Consider the following 18,671-nt stretch of genomic DNA (forward strand, 5'->3'; position numbering starts at 1 on the left):
ACACTAAGTCTTTGTAGTTTTATAGAGAGTGAGGAACTGAAAGCACATATAAGGGTCTCTAAAGTGGTTAATAATGTTAGACCTAAATCTAAATATTATATATTAATAATTTGGTAAGTTATTTATAATAGCTATTATATACCTATAGCTATTTCTAAATGATTCACTATCATCTGAAAAAAGCAGCTACTACTCTAAATGATTCAGTAACTTGTGCTAAGGATTCAGTAATAATGATAAAACACTGAGTAAACAGTATAAATGATTCAGTAACTACTATAAATGATTCAAAACTATTTGAAATTATTTAGTAACTAGCATAAATTTCTCAATAACTGGCATAAATGATTCAGTAACAGCTTTAAATTACTCAACAACTAAAAATAATTTAGTAATGGCTATTCATCATCAACTGCTAGTAGTTATGACCCAATAACTATGGCAAACTAAATAACTACTATAAATGATTCAGTATCTACTATAAATGATTCAGTAACTGTTACAAATTAATCATTAACTACTAAAAATAATTCAGTATCTGCTATAAATTCAGTAACTGCTAGAAATTTCTCAATAACTCCTAAAAATGATTTAATAACGGTTACAAATTACTCAATAACTACTAAAAATTATTTAGAATCTGCTAAAAATGACTCTGTAGCTGCTGTAAATTACTCAATATCTATTAAGAATTATTCAGTATCAACTATAAATGATTCCGTAACTGCTATACATTACTCAATGACTACTAAAATGATTCAGTATCAACTATAAATGATTTGGATACTGCTATAAATTTCTCAATAACTATGATAAATGATTCAGTAATGGCTACAAATTACTCATAACTACTAAAATAATTCAGTAATGGCTATACATTTTTCAATAACTACTAAAAATTATTTAATAACGGCTACAAATTTCTCAATAGCTACTTAAAATGATTTAGAATCTGCTAAAAATGACTCCGTAACTGCTGTAAATTACTCAATATCTATTAAAAATTATTCAGTATCAACTATAAATGATTCCGTAACTGCTATACATTACTCAATGACTACTAAAATGATTCAGTATCAACTATAAATGATTTGGTTACTGCTATAAATTTCTCAATAACTACTAAAATGATTCAGTATAAACTATAAATGATTCAGTAACTACTCTAAATTACACAATAACTATTATAAATCACTCAGTAATGGGTATAAATTGCTCAATAACTACTATAAAGGATGAAACATATATCATTTCTGCAGAAACTGAAGTGTGGACCAACACAGAAAGTGTTTTGAGGGTCAATTATTGCAGTATTAGGCCTAAATGTAGCTCACGAAAGCTGTTTTTCAGAATATTCATTTGTTCAACATCAAGAAGGCCTCTCTGGCGTGTTTTTCTTTTGGACAATTGGAGTAAAGAAAAGTTCTCAAAACACTGAAATAAGTGCTGTGGTCAGGAAATGCCTGTTACACTGGACAAAGAGAGGATGCTCTACCACCCCTCTCCACTTATCTTTCTCCTTCTCCTCCCTTCCTCCCTCTGAAGATAATGAGGTCAAAATATGTCAGGGTGTGTGTGTGCATGTGCTTTTCGCATTTCCAGGAAAAATATGTCCTGACTTTGTAGGGAAACCAGAGAAGACACACTTCCACTGTATGGAACAAACAAAATGATCCTGACTTTGTAAAATGTTTTCCTCATGTTTCATTTTTTTAAAAGCTTCTTAATCCACACAGACACATATATGTCATATATACAGTACATAGGCTATTATTTCTAGGACTGTCAAAGGATTCCATTTACAGAGCAGTGTGTTTTGTTGTAGTTATATGTGGGGACAAAAAGGGGATTCATGTGAATATATTCATTCCTATCAGTGCCTCCATAACATTATTTTTATCATGTGAATGCCTACATTGTACAATAATTGGGGTGCTTAACTTAGAAAGTAGTGTCTTGGTTGCTTTTGAATTTTTTAGGTAATTTTACCTAATATGGGAGAGTGTAAAAGCAGATTCCTGTTCTGTTAACTGTTCCGTTAACTTCCATTAACTAGTTACTGAATAATAAGCTTTACTATGGAATAAGCCTGGGATTTTAAAAACCACTGAAAAGCTGTATTTGGGCTACAATATGGATTCTGTCAGAAAGTTCAGAACAAAAACATTGTGGGGTTTAACATTTATAAATGTGTTATTAATGCAGGGTCATATGCATGTGCTTAACATTGGCAGCAGCAATTATTATATGTAGTCATTTATCGTCACTGTTTCTTGTATGTATGTTTTTTTTAAATGAAGAAAGCCATTTCTGATGTATGATAGCAATGATATTTCACATAGGATAATTCTTCTTATTATATATAGATACATACATATTGTATAATACATATGGGCATAATCTGTAATCTGTACAGAAAAACACTAAAGCTAAAGTTGAAACTGATCACAATTCACTCTGCTAGTCACATTTACACACCTTTCTGAGAGCTGTGTAAGAAACAAGGTTTACAGTAAACTGCATGTGTTTCATGGTTAAAGTTATGAGTAGATGAGTAGCGAGACAGAGAGAAAGAAAAAGACAAAAAAGAGAGGAAGAGAGAGAGAGATAGAGAAGAAGAGAGAGAGAGAAGAAAAGAGAGAAAGGAAGGCAGACAGAAAGAGAGAGGAAGAGAGGAAGACAGACAGAAAGAGAGAGGGAGAGAGAGAGAGAGAGAGAAAGAGAGAGATAGAAAGAGAGAGCGAGAGAGAAAGAAAGAGAGAGAGAGAGGGAGGGGAGAGAGAGAGAAGAAAGGAGAGAGAGGAAGACAGACAGAAAGAGAGAGGAAGAGAGGGAGGGGAGAAAGAGAGAGAGAGATAGAGAGAGAGAGAGAGAAAGAGAGAGAGAAGAAGACAGACAGAAGAGAGAGGAAGAGAGGGAGAGGGGAGAGAGAGAGAGAGAGAGAGAGAGAGAGAGAGAGAGAGAAAGACAGACAGAAAGAGAGAGAGAGAGAGAGAGAGAGAGAGAGTGAGAGAGAGAGAGGAAGACAGACAGAAGAGAGAGGAAGAGAGGGAGAGGGGAGAGAGAGAGAGAGAGAGAGAGAGAAAGACAGACAGAAAGAGAGAGAGAGAGAGAGAGAGAGAGAGAGAGGGGAAGACAGACAGAAGAGAGAGGAAGAGAGGGAGGGGAGAGAGAGAGAGAGAGAGAGAGAGAGAGAGAGAGAGAGAGAGAAAGACAAAAAGAGAGAGGAGGAGAGAGAGAGAGAGAGAGAGAGAGAGAGAGGGGAAGACAGACAGAAGAGAGAGGAAGAGAGGGAGAGGAGAGAGAGAGAGAGAGAGAGAGAGAAAGACAGACAGAAAGAGAGAGAGAGAGAGAGAGAGAGAGAGGGGGGGGGGGAGACAGACAGAAGAGAGAGGAAGAGAGGGAGGGGAGAGAGAGAGAGAGAGAGAGAGAGAGAGAGAGAGAGAGACAGACAGAAGAGAGAGGAAGAGAGAGAGAGAGAGAGAGAGGGGAAGACAGACAGAAGAGAGAGGAAGAGAGGGAGGGGAGAGAGAGAGAGAGAGAGAGAGAGAGAGAGAGAGAGAGAGAGAGAGAGAGAGAGACAGACAGAAGAGAGAGGAAGAGAGGAAGAGAGAGATAGAGAGAGAGAGAGTACCTGCTTAGCTCGGATCAGCTAGCTCGGCTAATGCTGCCTCAGGCTGGAGTGGACTTGTATGAGCGGATCTCAGCAGGTTTCGTGTTTGGCCGCTGATAATAATTTCTGTAGTTCGTGTTAAATGAATACAGATGACCGTTTGGATGCGGTCTGTTCCTCATGTGTGCTGGTTCAGTTCTCATCTCTCCGTCTCCACCAAACTGGACCTCTCTAGTGTTTTTACTGTCGGAGCTTTGGAGAAATCATTCGTGAACTCATGAGATCATTCGTATTGGTTTCTGAGCTGATACGCTTATCATGTATCTTTACTCTGTAACGTTATCAAAAAGTAGCGAAGCGAAAGTATTTCATCAAAATAAACTCAAGTAAAAGTACTGTAATTTAATTCTAACCAAAAAGTACCGTTACAGGGAAAACTACTCAGTTACAGTAACGAGAGTAAATGTAATTCGTTACTTACACCTCTGAATATACGAGACATATACTTACATATAGCTGCTTAGTAAACAAACCATGAGAGACCATGTTTTACAGTGATCTGATCACAGGGAAGGGGTGTTGCTTTGCATTGGAACGCTGTAATAAAAAGCCAACAACATACAATGTGATTAAATAATAGATGAATTTATTATGAATAATAATTGTGGTTTATTCTGCTGCCAAGAAAAGTAGTTTGTTTAGAGTAGACTATTGACCAACGAATGACCACTGAGCTTGCTAGCTTAGTTATCTTTTGAATTGATTAGCCTAGTTCTACTTTTCAAGGAGGGGTAAACGGGGTGGGTTTAGTACAGTTTCAGGCCATTTACTCCATATACATGCTGATGCCTGGTTCTATCGATCTATATATACACTCAGTGAGGGACATACTGACACATTAATGCAGAATTCAGTTGTGAAGCAGTCCTAGGTATGTTTGGCTTCGAATGCAGCTCAGCCAATCAGACTCTACTTTAACTCCAGTACATGGCTTGTGTACTTCATCCACCACTGATCTTCTCAAATAAAAGTTTTTTTAACAACACACTTCTACACACTAATACACAGTCACTGTTTAGTGGCTGAACTGAAAAAAAAAAGAACAAAATGTGGGCACAAGCGATTGTACATGTTTATATTTAATGTTTTTTTTCCCATTGTACTAAAATGGTTATTTTGTTTGCTTTGAGTTAATATAGTTGTACACATTTGTGAGTATGTTTGTTTATGTGAATCTAACTCTGTGTTTCTTTTTCTGCAGTAGCCTGCATGGCTCTGATGTTTAGTGGCCTGCATGCCCTCATTCCAAATGGACAAAAGAATTTGGTGAGGTCCTTTTTTTGCAGATAAATTCCAACAAACTTCTAAGAAAATTAAGTAACCACACTTCATTGAATTGACTAGATTCCAACGTGTACACATCATTTCCCACATGTATTCAACATGGACATGTCATCAACACACCTTTTCTCTTTCTTACTTACAGCAAAATAATAACTACATTGATACAACATTTTCTTCATGGGCAAATGATGTGTACATGTGAATAAAGCAAGTTTAATGCTTACTTGTTCATATTGTGCATTGTTAGAATTATGTTAGTTTACAGTGTAAATGAACTCTTTTGCCAATCATGAGTAAAAGTATGCAGTGAAAGCAGTGCCTTGTGCATTTTACATAACCTTTTCTTCCCTCTCTCTGCTCCAGGTCAGGACAACACTCCCCGTCCTCCCAGGAGTCCAAACCACACCGCTAACCACAATAAGTGAGAGAGCCTATAACAGCACAGCTGTCAAAATATAAGGGACTAGCCTGATAGGAGATCAAAGGCTTCTGCCCACGCTCGGCCAGCCAGGTCGGCCTGAGTGATAGCACATTTTTAAGGCTGATTGGAGCGTGCTGACAAATTTCCCAGGCTTTCAGTTTGATGTGCTGCAGAAGGGGAATTGGTGAAATACCACTTTTCACTGAGAGAGAGAGAGAGAGAGAGAGCATATTTATCTGTACACTCTAAAAAAGAAGGGTTCCTAAAAGGTCATTAGCTTGGACATTCAGTTCCAGGAAAAAAAGCTTTAATTGAATGTTTATGTGATTATGGGGGTCATTTTAATACAGGGATGATTACTTAAAACTGCACTGCATTTCAATTTTGCTTAAATTGAAAGACATAGCATTATATGCTATGTCACACAAATATGATGCGCAGTTGCTGCGAGTCATTCGCTAAGGCCTGAAATAATCATTTAAAAGTCAAGGATGTCGGGTTGGAGTTTTCCAGACTATGTCATACATTTAATATATGAATCTCACAGGCTCAAAAAGAAGGTCTGGCTCAATGTGTAGAACTCAAATACAAAATCAATGATATACTGTTGAAAATATGATGACAGTAGTAGAACATTCACCTACATTCTCGGAAGACATGTCCTTCACTCAGTTTTGGCTGAATTCTCTTTGAATTCAGATTCATCCGCTAGTGGGGGTCAAAAGCAAAACCCACATCACGAAATATTCATATTGCATGCAATTACACATTTCCACCAGAGAGGTCTCCACATGCCCAAAACCTGCATAATGCAGCCTTAAGGAACAATTCATTAAAAGGCTATTTATGGCAGGACTTGTGAATAGTAAGTGCATCTGTAAGCCCACCCAGTTTGAGAACCACAAACTTATGAAGCCAAAAGTAGTTCCTTTATGGCATTGTTTCAAAGAATGTCCTTGGGGTCTATTTGGCACTTTTATTTTTGAGAGTGTGGTTAGGAAAGTGACAGCGCCTCACAGCAGCACTTTTATGCTATGCACACATTACAAACCTCATTACTCAAATCTGATTTTTTGCTCAGATCTGATCTTTCTATCATAAAGATCCACCGTGTGTAGGCGAGTGACCCAAATCTGTTAACAATGTGAACGAACCTGCGTCCTGAAATGACCAACATATGCACATCTTAATTAGTGATGTCATGTGCATAAATCATGTACATCATGTACAGCAAACAAACTAACCAGCAGAGAGAGTTTTCACTGCTAGGGTAATTTACTCTGAACAGCTCTCAGATGTTCCTCATTAGAATGAGACGAAGGCAAAAAAGGTCAGCTGTATCGCTTTTCTACCATTTACTGGCACTAACTTCAGGTTAGGTGCTGCTGCCACGTTAACAGTAAATCATGGCACAGTAAAAAAAAAAAAACGCAGAAATTTCAATCTAAGCACTCTCATTAAGGTTGCATGGCCACAAATTGGATATGTAGCCAAACCAGGACCACATAATAAAAAGGATTATTTAAACTAACAGCCCAAATCTGATTTTTGTCATATCTAGATCATATCCAGATTGATTTTTTATAGTCTAAACAGCAAAAAAAAACACAGGAAAATGTGAATTTTTGCAAGTCAGATTCAACCCACTTTTGGTGGTGGTTTGACATGCAATTCCAATTAGATTTTTACAGATGCATCTCAGTCTGGAAGTATCTTTTGTGTCACTCACAGCATGACAAACTGTGACAACATCAAATCCAGAGTGACGGAAGTGCTGAGATTCAAGAAGAGCGCCCAAAAGTTAATGCTTATGTGAACAAATTTTGAAGAATTTGGAGGGTGATATGATGCACCTCCATCTCTCCTGCATCCACATTTGAAATCTGCATCACCAGCATAGATACATAGTTACTAATGCCCACAGTTACCACAGCAACCCAGGGAGTTAAGTTGGTGATGTCAGGACACACAAATCCAATCTGATCACTTGCAAATAACAGTGTGGACAGTCATCTCAAAAGATCTGATTTGGGGAAACAAATCTGATTTTCCTGTAGTCTGAATATAGCCAAAGTGGGTTAGATCTGATTGGAAAAAAAAAATTAGATTTGCACTTCCACACCACTCTGAAAACATGAGATGTGTGTCATATTAGGGCAAAGAAATAAATTTTTGCTACTTCAGCCTGGTCTGCGACTGCTTTCAACACTTAGCAATGGTCTGTAAGGCTGTGTTCAGACTGCAGGCAAAGTGGATTTATCAAATCAGATCTTTTGAGATCCAAGTGATCAGATTGGATTTGCATATCCAGACATCACCAGTCTATCTGCATGGGTTGCTATGGTCACGATGTAGGATGACAGTAACTATGTAACCATGCTGGTGATGCAGATTTCAAATGTGCGTACAGGAAAGATGGAGGTGCATCATCTTGACCTCCAAACTCTTCAAAATTCTTTGGCATCAGCATGAAACTTTTCCGCTTGAATTCAAGCACTTCCGTGACTTTGGATTTGACATATTCATTGTATATTGTGTTGGGAGTGACGAAAAAGACGCTCAGAAATCCCAGAGTGTCCAGACAGAGGCACACCTGTAAAAATCTGATTGGAATTTCAAACCACCTTCAAATCTGGTCTGAATCTCATTTGCAGAAATCACATTTCATGTGTTTTCTTGCACATTTTCTTTACCTTGATATGACAGAAATTGGACTGTCAGTCTGAACATAGCCTAATACTTTTTGCACTTTCATAACAAAATAGCCTGACCTACCAGAAGGTTTATGAGACCTTCAGCTGCAGCTGTGAAGCCTCTCTGTTCCTCAGGATGGGGTAAAGCAGGAGCTTACACAGCTGAGCGCTGAAGCCCACACAGCGATTCTTGCCTCATGCATGTGTCTGTTTTGAGGTCAAAGGTCACCTGAGATGTGAGACAGCTTCTCTAGACAGCCTTCATGCCACAGTGAGAGCAGAGATAAAGGAAAGCAGCAATGGGACTTTTCTATTCAAACAGCTTCTGGGATATATATATATATATATAGTGTGGTAGGTTCATTAACCAAACAGTAACACTCCATTACAGTTACACAATCATCTTGAAACATTATACATTCAATAATGAGCAGCAAAGGATGTAATAACACAGCCCTGAAAACATCAGATCTGAGGCACATTAGGGCAAAAATGGGATTTGTTCCACTTCAGCCTGGTAATGTGATTGTAGCCTATTTGACACAAGTGAGAGGTTTTGTGTTGACACTGTCAATTGACAAGTATCACTTAAACTGAAGACACATTTAGTGATGCTTGGTGTACATCTCATGTCATGGGTAACTGTAGACTGAAAATACTGTAGGCCATCTCATTTCTCACTTAAGCTGCAACACCTAGATTGGTATTGTCTCTTATATTTTTACATGACACCTCGGATTATTTGCATGAGCTATAATCTCTTCAGAACAGTATTCAGGTATTCATGCTCATTTCATAAACTATACACTTCACATCACTGACTAAGTTTTCAATCCTTTACAGAATGTGCTTGTTACTCATTGCTGTTTGTATTAAAAATGATTATGTACTTGTACTGCAGTGTTACTGTATTGTTACTGAATATGAATATGAGTATGTATATGAGATATATATTATCACTGTCTGACATCTCCAAAATTTTCAGGAGAAATTCATAACTTTCTGATTTCATTCCAAACAATTTTGCACCTTTTCTGTTGGTCCTAAACTTTCAAACAATGGAAAACAAAAACAGAGATACAAGGTTTTGTGTTGACACTTTATGATTGATCACACCTCTCACTTGTGTCAAATAGGCTACAGTCACATTACCAGGCTGAAGTGGCACAAATCCAATTTTTGCCCTAATGTGACTCAGATCTGATGTTTTCAGGGCTGTGTGGACACACAAAACTGAACTTTTCAAACCTGACCTGAGCCACTTTCATATGTGGTCATATGTGGTAGGATGTGCTCATTAAGGTCATTTCAGGACGCCGGTTTGTTCACATTAATGACAGATTTGAGTCACTTACCTAAACAAGTGTGAACCATCATGCCAGAGAGATCAGATTTGAGCAAGGAGGCTTGTAAATGTGAACATAGCCAAAGAGAAGAATGGAGCCTAACAAAAAAAGGTTCCACCATAATTTTATAGGGCATTCAGCTCTTAAGGAGTGTTTTGAGCTGCTACTTCTGTGCTTCTACTCAAGTTGTTTCTCAGAAAGGTTTTTTTTACTTTTACATGAGTCATTATTTAACCAACACAACGGCACTTTTATGTGAATTCGGGATTGAGCTACTTTACCCACCTCTAAAAAAATGTAGCCTATTTAGTTAAATATGTGTTGTAATAAGCTTTGACTTTCAATGTGGAGGTTTATGGACCTTCTACTTGTTGGTCAGAGTCTGCTTTAGCAGCTTACCAGGTGCACAGACCTCAAAGACCTCTGTGATGGTTAGGGCTTATTTCCTTAGGTTGCTTTGGGTCAATGCTGTACAGATGTACTCTGTGGGCCCTGTTCCCAAAAACCCCTAAGGGCCATTCTCACATTGGATCCCTGAGTACCTAATGTTTCGTTTATTGTGGCCATGCTTTACAGAGATGGCAGCAACTCATGCCTGCAGCAAGCCAATCACAAGCCCAGTTTTGTGGAAGTGGCTGTAAAACCAAACTTCTTCTTTGCGACCGGAAGCCCGTAGTTTTCACAGGAAGTCATTTCACACATGGGGGCAGGGAGTCTGAGGGGCATCTGAATAGGAGAAATGGTGGGAAAAAATCAATGCCAACTACTTGCTGTTGTGTTAAGGCTCTTCAACCACAGCTGGAGGACTTTGGTTAGGTTTCGTGAGCTCAGTCTGCTTTAAACGTCTCAACTGGGCCTTTCTTTTGCCTGTTTCATAAAAACGTGCCTGCTAGCTCAGCCCTAAATGTTTAGCCTACTTATGTTTCCTATTTGGCAACAGCTGTGAGCCGAATAAATCAGAGAGGCAGTGTGTTAGGGAGGCAGCAGCCTGTGAGAAAGAGAGGATAGGAGTATGGGGGAGAAAAAAACAGCAGAGAGAGAGAGAGAGAGAGAGAGAGAGAGAGAGAGAGAGAGAGAGAGAGAGGCTAAAGGATTTTCACATGTGTCTCTGGTCAGGGTGTGCTCGCCTCAGAACAGAAGGGTGCCTCAGGGAGATAGAGAGGGAGAAAGAAGGAGAGAAAGAAAGAAGCAAAAGGAAAATAGACACAGACTGAGTGAGAGAGAAAATAGAGAAGTAGAGCAAGAAAGACAATAGAGGCAGTCAAAGAGAAGAGAGGAAGTGAGAAAAAAGGAGAAAGAGTGAGGAAAGTAAGAAAGAGGAGAAAGAAAGTGAAAAGAGAGAGAGAAAGAGAGTGAGAGAGAATAAGAAAGCCCTGCTCCGAAACATCTGCCATGTGCTAACCTGGATTCGTGTCGCTTCCTCTGGCGTTAAAAATCTGCTCGATCCGCCCAGAGGAGCCGAGTGGAGCTCCGCTCTGCTATGAGGGGAGCCTTCATCTTTTTAGGGGTGTCGCTCTGTGTCCTCTCGGGTAAGTGTGATTAAGGTTCCGTCTCTGTGGAACAGAGGTGGGACGAGCAGCTGAAACTGTCTTAAAGTAGAAGTGTTGTTACTGTTCAACAATACTAGCAGACAGATGTGAAAGTAGCTACCAAAAACTCAGCTTGAGAGAAAAAACAAGAGTTTCAGGTCAAGAAAGTCCTCCAGTTCCCTGGAGAATTGCAGTGGAACTTATTAGTAGATACAGCATCTACCAGCAAAGGAACTGAAGTTTGGAGCTATTCTTCACTTTTCGGTCTATGTGAAGCGGGCTATGATCTCAATGAAGGCAACAGAATGAAATAAAGCCCAGAAAAGTTCTTAGGAACGAAAGGTGAGGGAATAAAGTGACACTGAGCAAAGTAAATTCTTTTGCACACAAATATGGTGGAGCAGAAGTAAAGGTATTTGAAGACATCCATCAGAATTGTGAATGTATGCCTCTTCTGAACCTTCAAAACATCCCTGAATTTGTTCTGGAGCATCTTAAAGCAGTTCATTACTTTGCAGCTCCATGCCAGCCTGGTTCTTTGTTCTTAGGTTTTATAGGATGAGTAACAGCCTGTTGTCACTGTTGTTGATGCTGTTGCCCAGTGATTCATTTGCCCAGCAAATGTTGTGAACCTCCAAGTCTGAACGTGGGTGTAATTGCTCTCTCTCTCTCTCTTTCTCTCTCTCACTCCTCTGTCTTCTTTTGTAGGTGGCAGCTTTGAAGCATCGTCATCTGGTAAGTGTCTTACTGTCTGTATGGGTGAGAGGGGCGAAGTGTAACATGGGGTGAAAAATAACACAGATAAACAGGTCCAAGAAGAACATGCTTTGGGACACTTCCTCGTATTCCCATTGCAGCGTCATCTGTGAATTTGATTACCGAGTTGCTTGTATGAGAATTTACGCCCAGTTTTCTACAAGTGTGTAGTAAAACTTTGGTTCTTTAGGCCCTGGCCAATTAAGGGGCCAATCACCTTCTTGGTCACTTTAATTAAGATGACGAAATTTCTGAAATGAAATCTGGGGACATTTCCAGTTCAGTCGTCAATATATCATTAAAATATCCAGTGTTTTTATCAATGAGATACAATGGAGGGGACAATTCCAGCATCATGTATTGTGACCACGGTAATGGTTATATTGTAATGCACTGTTAGAAATAAAGGACCTGTGCAGGCACATTTTTCGTTCATCAGGTTACAAACAATATAAATGTTACTTCAAAGGTACAACAGTGGTTTTAAGGTCCACTTGTGAACCTTAAATATTTTTTTCCAGGTGAAAAGTATGTATTTGTACCTTTTTATGACCTAACACTTTAAAACAGAACAGCAAAGTAAAAAGATTGGAGATGAGATGGGGTGTGTGGAGTCAGTGGTACAGTTATGTTCCCTGACTAAAGGTACTGAGATGTGCCCTTGAAAGAACCAAGGGTGACAAGAGGGCTACTGCTCCAGTGACAATTTAGTACCTTTTTTTCTAAAAGCGTTTGGTGAGGGCAGACTGACAAAATTGGGCACTAAGTAACTTTGAAAACCATGTCAGAAAATTATACAGTAGCCTACCACAGTGAGTGAAGCTATAGTAAAGTAAGTAACACTCAATAAAAAAATGGTCAAACTACAGAAAAAGGCCCTTGGCTGTGGCCCAATAGCAAGACCCTAAACACACTCCTGGGCTAGCTCCAGTTCTGGAGAGACAGAGACGTCTGCTATCAACATAGGGCCAAGTGCCATATATGAATGGCTGTAAAAGTGACGTAGTGTGATGTGATATTTATAGATTGCGTAGTAGCTACATTCAGGTGGATTGTACGCCTGTACACATCAGATCACCTGGTAGTTTTATTCACATCCCATAACTCCACCCCTGCTTTTGATCCCTGGGTCACCTCATTCTCTAAAACTAGGTGAGAAAGTGGTACAAGTGGTTCGTAGATAGCAGTAGCCAGCCCTCACCCCCAGTGGCTGAAACAAGCACAATGCGAGATGTCTGCCTGTCTGCTCTGCTGCCAGGTGTTTTTAGGAATTCACAGTAAAAAGCAGAGACATTTCTGGGGACAGGCCACCAAAAACGTGCACTGTCCCTGGAAAATGGGGGTGTCAGGTCACCCTATCTGAAGCATGTAAAGAAACCAAAGCTAGCCAGGCTACAGTGTGGCCTCCACATGGTGGAGTTTGGTTTTACATGGTGGTTTAATTAAGACTCCCAGTGTAAATATTGAGAGAAGTCGATTTCCCCTCACTGAAATTCAGAACTCAGAAGTTTTTTCTTTGAAGCTTTTGTTCGCAAATTTATCAAAAACCTGAAGCAAAGAAAGGTTGTTTTTTAACTTTACAGGAATGATTTTACTTTACAGTAAAAAAAACAATTTTAAGTAATTCTGGAGGATTTCTATTTGTATATTTTAATTTTTAATTTTCACACAATGTAAAGGCCTGCTTCTTTGTTCATCTGCTTGTGTCTACACTCATTGCCCATCAGCTCCACTTACCATATAGGTGCACTTTGTAATTTTACAATTACAGACTGTAGTCCATCTGTTTCTCTGTTAGCACTTTTGACCCTGTTCTTCAGTTGCCAGGACCCCCACAGAACAACTATTATTTGGGTGGTGGATCATTCTCAGCATTGCAGTGACACTGAATTGGTGGTGGTGTGTTAGTGTGTGTTGTGCTGTTATGAGTGGATCAGACACAGCAGTACTGCTGGAGTGTTTAAACATTTATCCAGCCAAAATTGTCCTGTGGGCAGTGTCCTGTGACCACTGATGAAGGACTCGAGGATGACCAACACAAGCAGTGCAGCAACAGACGAACTACTGCTTCTGAAGGTTGACCATGTCAGTGTCACTGTGGTGCGGAGAATGATCCACCACTCAAATAATACCTGCTCTGTGGTGGTCCTGTGGGAGTCCTGACCACTGAAGAACAGGGTAAAAGGGGGCTAACAAAGTATGCAGAGAAACAGATGAACTACAGTCTGTCTACAAAGAGCTCCTGTATGTTAAGTGAAGATGATAATATGGGCAAAAAGTATATATACATATATATATATATATATGTGTGTGTGTGTGTGTGTGTATAAATGTTAGAGTGTAATCATTTTCTCTTCATTCTTTTGTTGTAGGTGACAGCCTTATACAGTCATCATTTCGTAAGTGTCTTTCTGTTATAGGCCCTGTAGTGTAAATGTTGACTTTATGCGCAGTTATGATCTGAATAACTATATTTTAAACTGTGTTCCAACTCCAGCCCTGCAGTCCACATGCAGTTGTGTGTTTTCAAACCACTTTAAATGGGAATGCCACTGAATTTCTAGTAGTTCCTGCCTAATTGTTGAGATGTAAACAAAGTCATTCAGATTGGTTTGATGTCAAATGTGCCATTCTGGAGACACTTTCTCAGTCTGAATTGTTCACAATTTTGGTGACAGGAACCATCTGAAGAGTTTAATCCTTCTAAAAGCTTCACACAGAAAGGCAATACATTAAATTGGTACGAATACATTGCCTGATGTCTGAGACTTTGTTTAACATGTTTTAAAATAGCTTTGAGAGGGTTTTGGCCTAAAACATATGTATTTTAAAATATATTCATGGCAAAGAGGTACATACAGGGTGTTCCTTAGGACAACTTGCAGATGTATGGCCATTTTATCATCAACAGTATATATAAAAACTCAAAAGACGTATGAAGATTCCCATGTCATGTTGGGAAGTAAATGAAATAGTTATATTTGAGTTGTAGACATTGCTATCATCACCACTGTGAAGAAATCAGCAGCCAGTAAGTTTCTCTACAATTAACCATTACACTTTGAACCACTCTGAATGACTTTGTTGACATCTTAATGGTTGAATTATGCAGACTTTTTGAAAGCATTCGTGGTTAATGGGTCCATCTGAATCTGTGTGATCTACAGTATTAGTGCCAGGAAAACAGTAGCATACATGAACAGAATAATGCACAATAGACAATAGCTCATTTTTGTAGGGTTGGGCTTCTTAAGCACACCCATAAAAACTGAAATTCCTAAGTGAGTTCTTTGAAGAAATGCCATGAAAGAACCACTTTTAGTTCTCTTAAGAACCTTTCAGTGATTGGTTCTTTGAAGACCCTTGATTGCAAATGAGAAGTGTGAGTGTAAAGAACCTTTTGCAGGCCCTTTAGTGACCATTCTGCCAGAGGAACGGAAATTGGCTGATTATTTTTTTATCAGTAACAAATAAAATATTTTCTCCTATAAATATCAGATTAATTAGACATTGCTGGATCTCTGTCTGTGAATTGTTGTGGCTCTGTGTTGAGCTGCTAGTGAGCAACAAGGGCTGAAAATTGGAGGCATGTTATGCTCCTCGTCTGATGAGTCATTTCGGATTTTGTAATTAATACACAATATTAAATACAGAGAAAAAGAGAAAAAGAACACAGCCTGTCATTTGACAGAAGTATTTAGCTTAACCAATGATAAATGATGACTACTGTTAGAGGCCTGTCATAGCAGCAATGAGAAATAGATCAATCAAAATCAGTCATTGTTACCAGTGAAAACCAGTGACTACTGTTAGAAGCCTATCATGATGATATGTTAGTATGAATATATGAAGAAATCAGTGCACTGAAAGGCAGGTAAAGCAATGTCTACGATGAATTGGTTTTTACTTTGAGTCTGTGCAGGCAGCAGTATCAGTAGGCTTTCTACACAGCATTGGACAGCAGGGAAGCTACATGGTGGTTGAAATAGTCCATAATACCCTGTCACTGAACCTCCAGATATACTACTTTTTATCTAACAGGAAAAAATAACGACCAAAGGCTTGACTAAATAAGTAGGTTTTTTAACCTAGACTTAAAAACTGAGGCTATGTCTGAGTCCTGAAAACTGACTAGAAGGTTATTCCAAAGGCTGTACCCCCTGATGTAACTTTATTCATTCTAGATACTAGTAGTGAGCCAGCACCTTGTGATCTAAGTAGACATGGTGATTCATAATATAAGTTCACTGCAATGTTGTGTTGATAAAACAGTGTTGAAAGTTTGATAGGGTCAAACTTTATAGTTCTTGTGAGGACTCTGGCTGCTGCATTCTTCACCAACTGAAGCTTGTTAAGGCTTTTTCTGTTTTGTCTGACATCCAGTTTTTTATGTCTCTTAATAAGATAATCATCTAGTCATCAGCATAGCAGTGGATTCATGCCATGTTTACTAATAACAATACCCAGTGGTAGCATATATAATGCAAACAATAGAGGTCTTAAAACTGAGCCTTGTGGAACACCATACTTTTGTATGAACAGATGATTTGTCGTTTGCATTCACAAACTGATAGCAGTCAGCCAGGTATGAACCAGATCTGAACCAGCAAAACATTTCAAAATAGTCCACCCCAAGGCAGTTATCATTTTTCAAAAGTGCTTCCCACCTTCAAGATACATCATAAGAAGAGGGTTTTCTTAGTCTTTAAACTAGAATATCTCACTGTAGATACTACTGTAGTGATGGTTAAAGTTTTCATTTAGGCTGAAACAAGTGGAACATCTCTAGAACATCTCTTGGAACATTTCTAGAATGTAAAACAAAATGTGACTAAGTATCCTGTGCTTTTATTTGTCTTTTATCCTTTAGCTTGTGGGAATGTAAGTTGTTATATTTATTGTAATATTTGCGAGGAGGACCACCTGCCAAGGACTAGGTGCTACGAAGATCTCATACAAGGAATTTGTAGCTTTCAGTTCATGGAAGAAATGAAAGCTATGAACAGATCTAGCTGGTGCGTGTGGGACGAAGTTAAAAGGTTAGTGTCTGCTTTTACGCTGCATTACATCAAATCATACAACTGCCACGTTGAGACTAGTTATTGATGCAAGACAATGACTTTCTGTCTTTCTCTCTTTTTGGCAGTCCCTACAACACACTGACCCAATGTACAGAGAATATAGCAGACTGCCTACTACTTCCCTGGCCCAACAAGCTGGTAGAGCAGATCTTTGTTGACATACACACCTCCTACTTCCAGGAATGCCCCACAGAGACACTGAGGGACCCTCCCCCCAATGTTATCTTTGCCCTCGTCATGACGCCTATATGCTTGATCCCGGCCATGGTGGTCCTTGTGGTTCTAAAGACGAAAAATGGGGACAGGCGGTCCTAATGGGTGGGGTTCCTCTCATTAGCTCAATCAGTAACCTTGTTTCAACCTCCCACAAATGTGCTGAGGAACCTGCGCCTATGGAGGACTGGAGCTCATTCATTTTTCAGCAAATTGGAAGCTCTTACTGTGTACCAATGATCTTGAGCCAAAAATGGACCAAGGATAGCCTGAGACAGGATTATGTCAGGCGTTATGATTAAATGATTACATCTCCATTCCAGCTGCATAAAGGCTTCTTTGGAGTGATTCCAAGTTTGGATCCTTAAATCTGTGGTTCTCAAAATGGTTCTCGGGGATCCCCCCAAACAGTCCATATGTTTGCTCTGCCTTCATGCCTTGCAACTAAAGTTGGAGCAAAAAATTTGGACCATCTTAGAGTTCCTGAAAACCAGAGAACCACTGCCCTGAAAATCCTTTTCAATCTAACCTATATTTGCTGCATTTTTGGACATACAGTCAATTTAGGCAGTAGTTCAGATATTTTTCTCCAAAAACTGAAAACCTTTGACTATTATAAATGTATTTTGCATCAATGACTTCATGGGTTCCATGTTGTTTCCTCTACATACAGCATCCCAAATCTATCAAATTATTGTCTAGGATAAGTGACTGTACACTACAGATGCAGACACTGGAGTATTCCTTAAGGAACCAAATTTAGGGAACTAAAGGTGAATATTCGTGACATCTCTCCATTGAACCCTGTTGACACCTTTATTTTCAATCTCGCATTCAACCAGATTGACCAAAGCCTCCATTGTCCATTATTCTTAAAACTCAGCATTTCCTCTTCTACATTGTTTTGAGCCAAAGGAAAGAAAGCTGATAAAGATCATTTATTACATCCATGATTTCTGTAACATACCACAGACAGATGTAACAATCCTATGCCGTAATGATAGATGCAGTATTCTTTCTTCTTGATCATGTGTTTTGCCAGCAATATCAAACACCTTGAGTTTTGCATAGTTAACACATTTGCTAGCTTTGTGTGCCGTGCTCACTATTACAAAGGAAAATCCGCTCTCATTTGCTCACTTACATATGCAAATGCTGATATTAAGTGGGACGGCCTGTGTGGTTTCAGGCCCATAGAGACTCCACACGCAGCTCACTCTATGTACTGTAACGTTTATTTTCTCTATCAATATTTTATTGTAAATTTGAATGTCAGTCATTTGACAAAAGCTATCCAGCTAGCTTGATATGCTTATACTGAAAACTTAATGTGTATTTCTATTATGACTCGAGTCATAAAAACTGACTCAAAATTATGATATGACGACTAGGAGGGAATTTTATCCACACCTTTTCTTCATATTTGCCTCACCTATGTGTGTGTGTGTGTATATATATATATATATATATATATATATATATATATATATATATAGACACACACACACACACACACACACACACACACACACACACACACACATATATATATATATATATATATATATATATATATATATATATATATATATAAATTTACTTTGTGGTTTGTAGCACATAACTGGTTATCATTTCTGTCATCATATTAGTAATATCTGAGGCAAATATGGAAAAA

At 38.8% G+C, this 18,671-nt stretch overlaps 1 protein-coding gene across 1 annotated transcript in view; it reads left to right on the top strand.

The window, feature by feature from the left end:
• ramp2 (receptor (G protein-coupled) activity modifying protein 2) overlaps window positions 1-18,460 on the top strand; it is a 19,020-nt gene extending 560 nt beyond the window's left edge. Inside the window, exons 2-7 of the mRNA XM_017697506.2 lie at window positions 4,875-4,939; window positions 5,321-5,378; window positions 11,655-11,681; window positions 14,075-14,101; window positions 16,573-16,741; window positions 16,849-18,460. Coding sequence (XP_017552995.1) covers window positions 4,875-4,939; window positions 5,321-5,378; window positions 11,655-11,681; window positions 14,075-14,101; window positions 16,573-16,741; window positions 16,849-17,098 — 596 coding nt within the window. The 3' untranslated portion in view covers window positions 17,099-18,460. The remainder of the gene's footprint in view (window positions 1-4,874; window positions 4,940-5,320; window positions 5,379-11,654; window positions 11,682-14,074; window positions 14,102-16,572; window positions 16,742-16,848) is intronic.
• Window positions 18,461-18,671: the final 211 nt, after the last annotated feature.

The sequence above is a fragment of the Pygocentrus nattereri genome, chromosome 14, assembly GCF_015220715.1.
Source record: "Pygocentrus nattereri isolate fPygNat1 chromosome 14, fPygNat1.pri, whole genome shotgun sequence".
Lineage (NCBI taxonomy): Eukaryota > Metazoa > Chordata > Actinopteri > Characiformes > Serrasalmidae > Pygocentrus > Pygocentrus nattereri.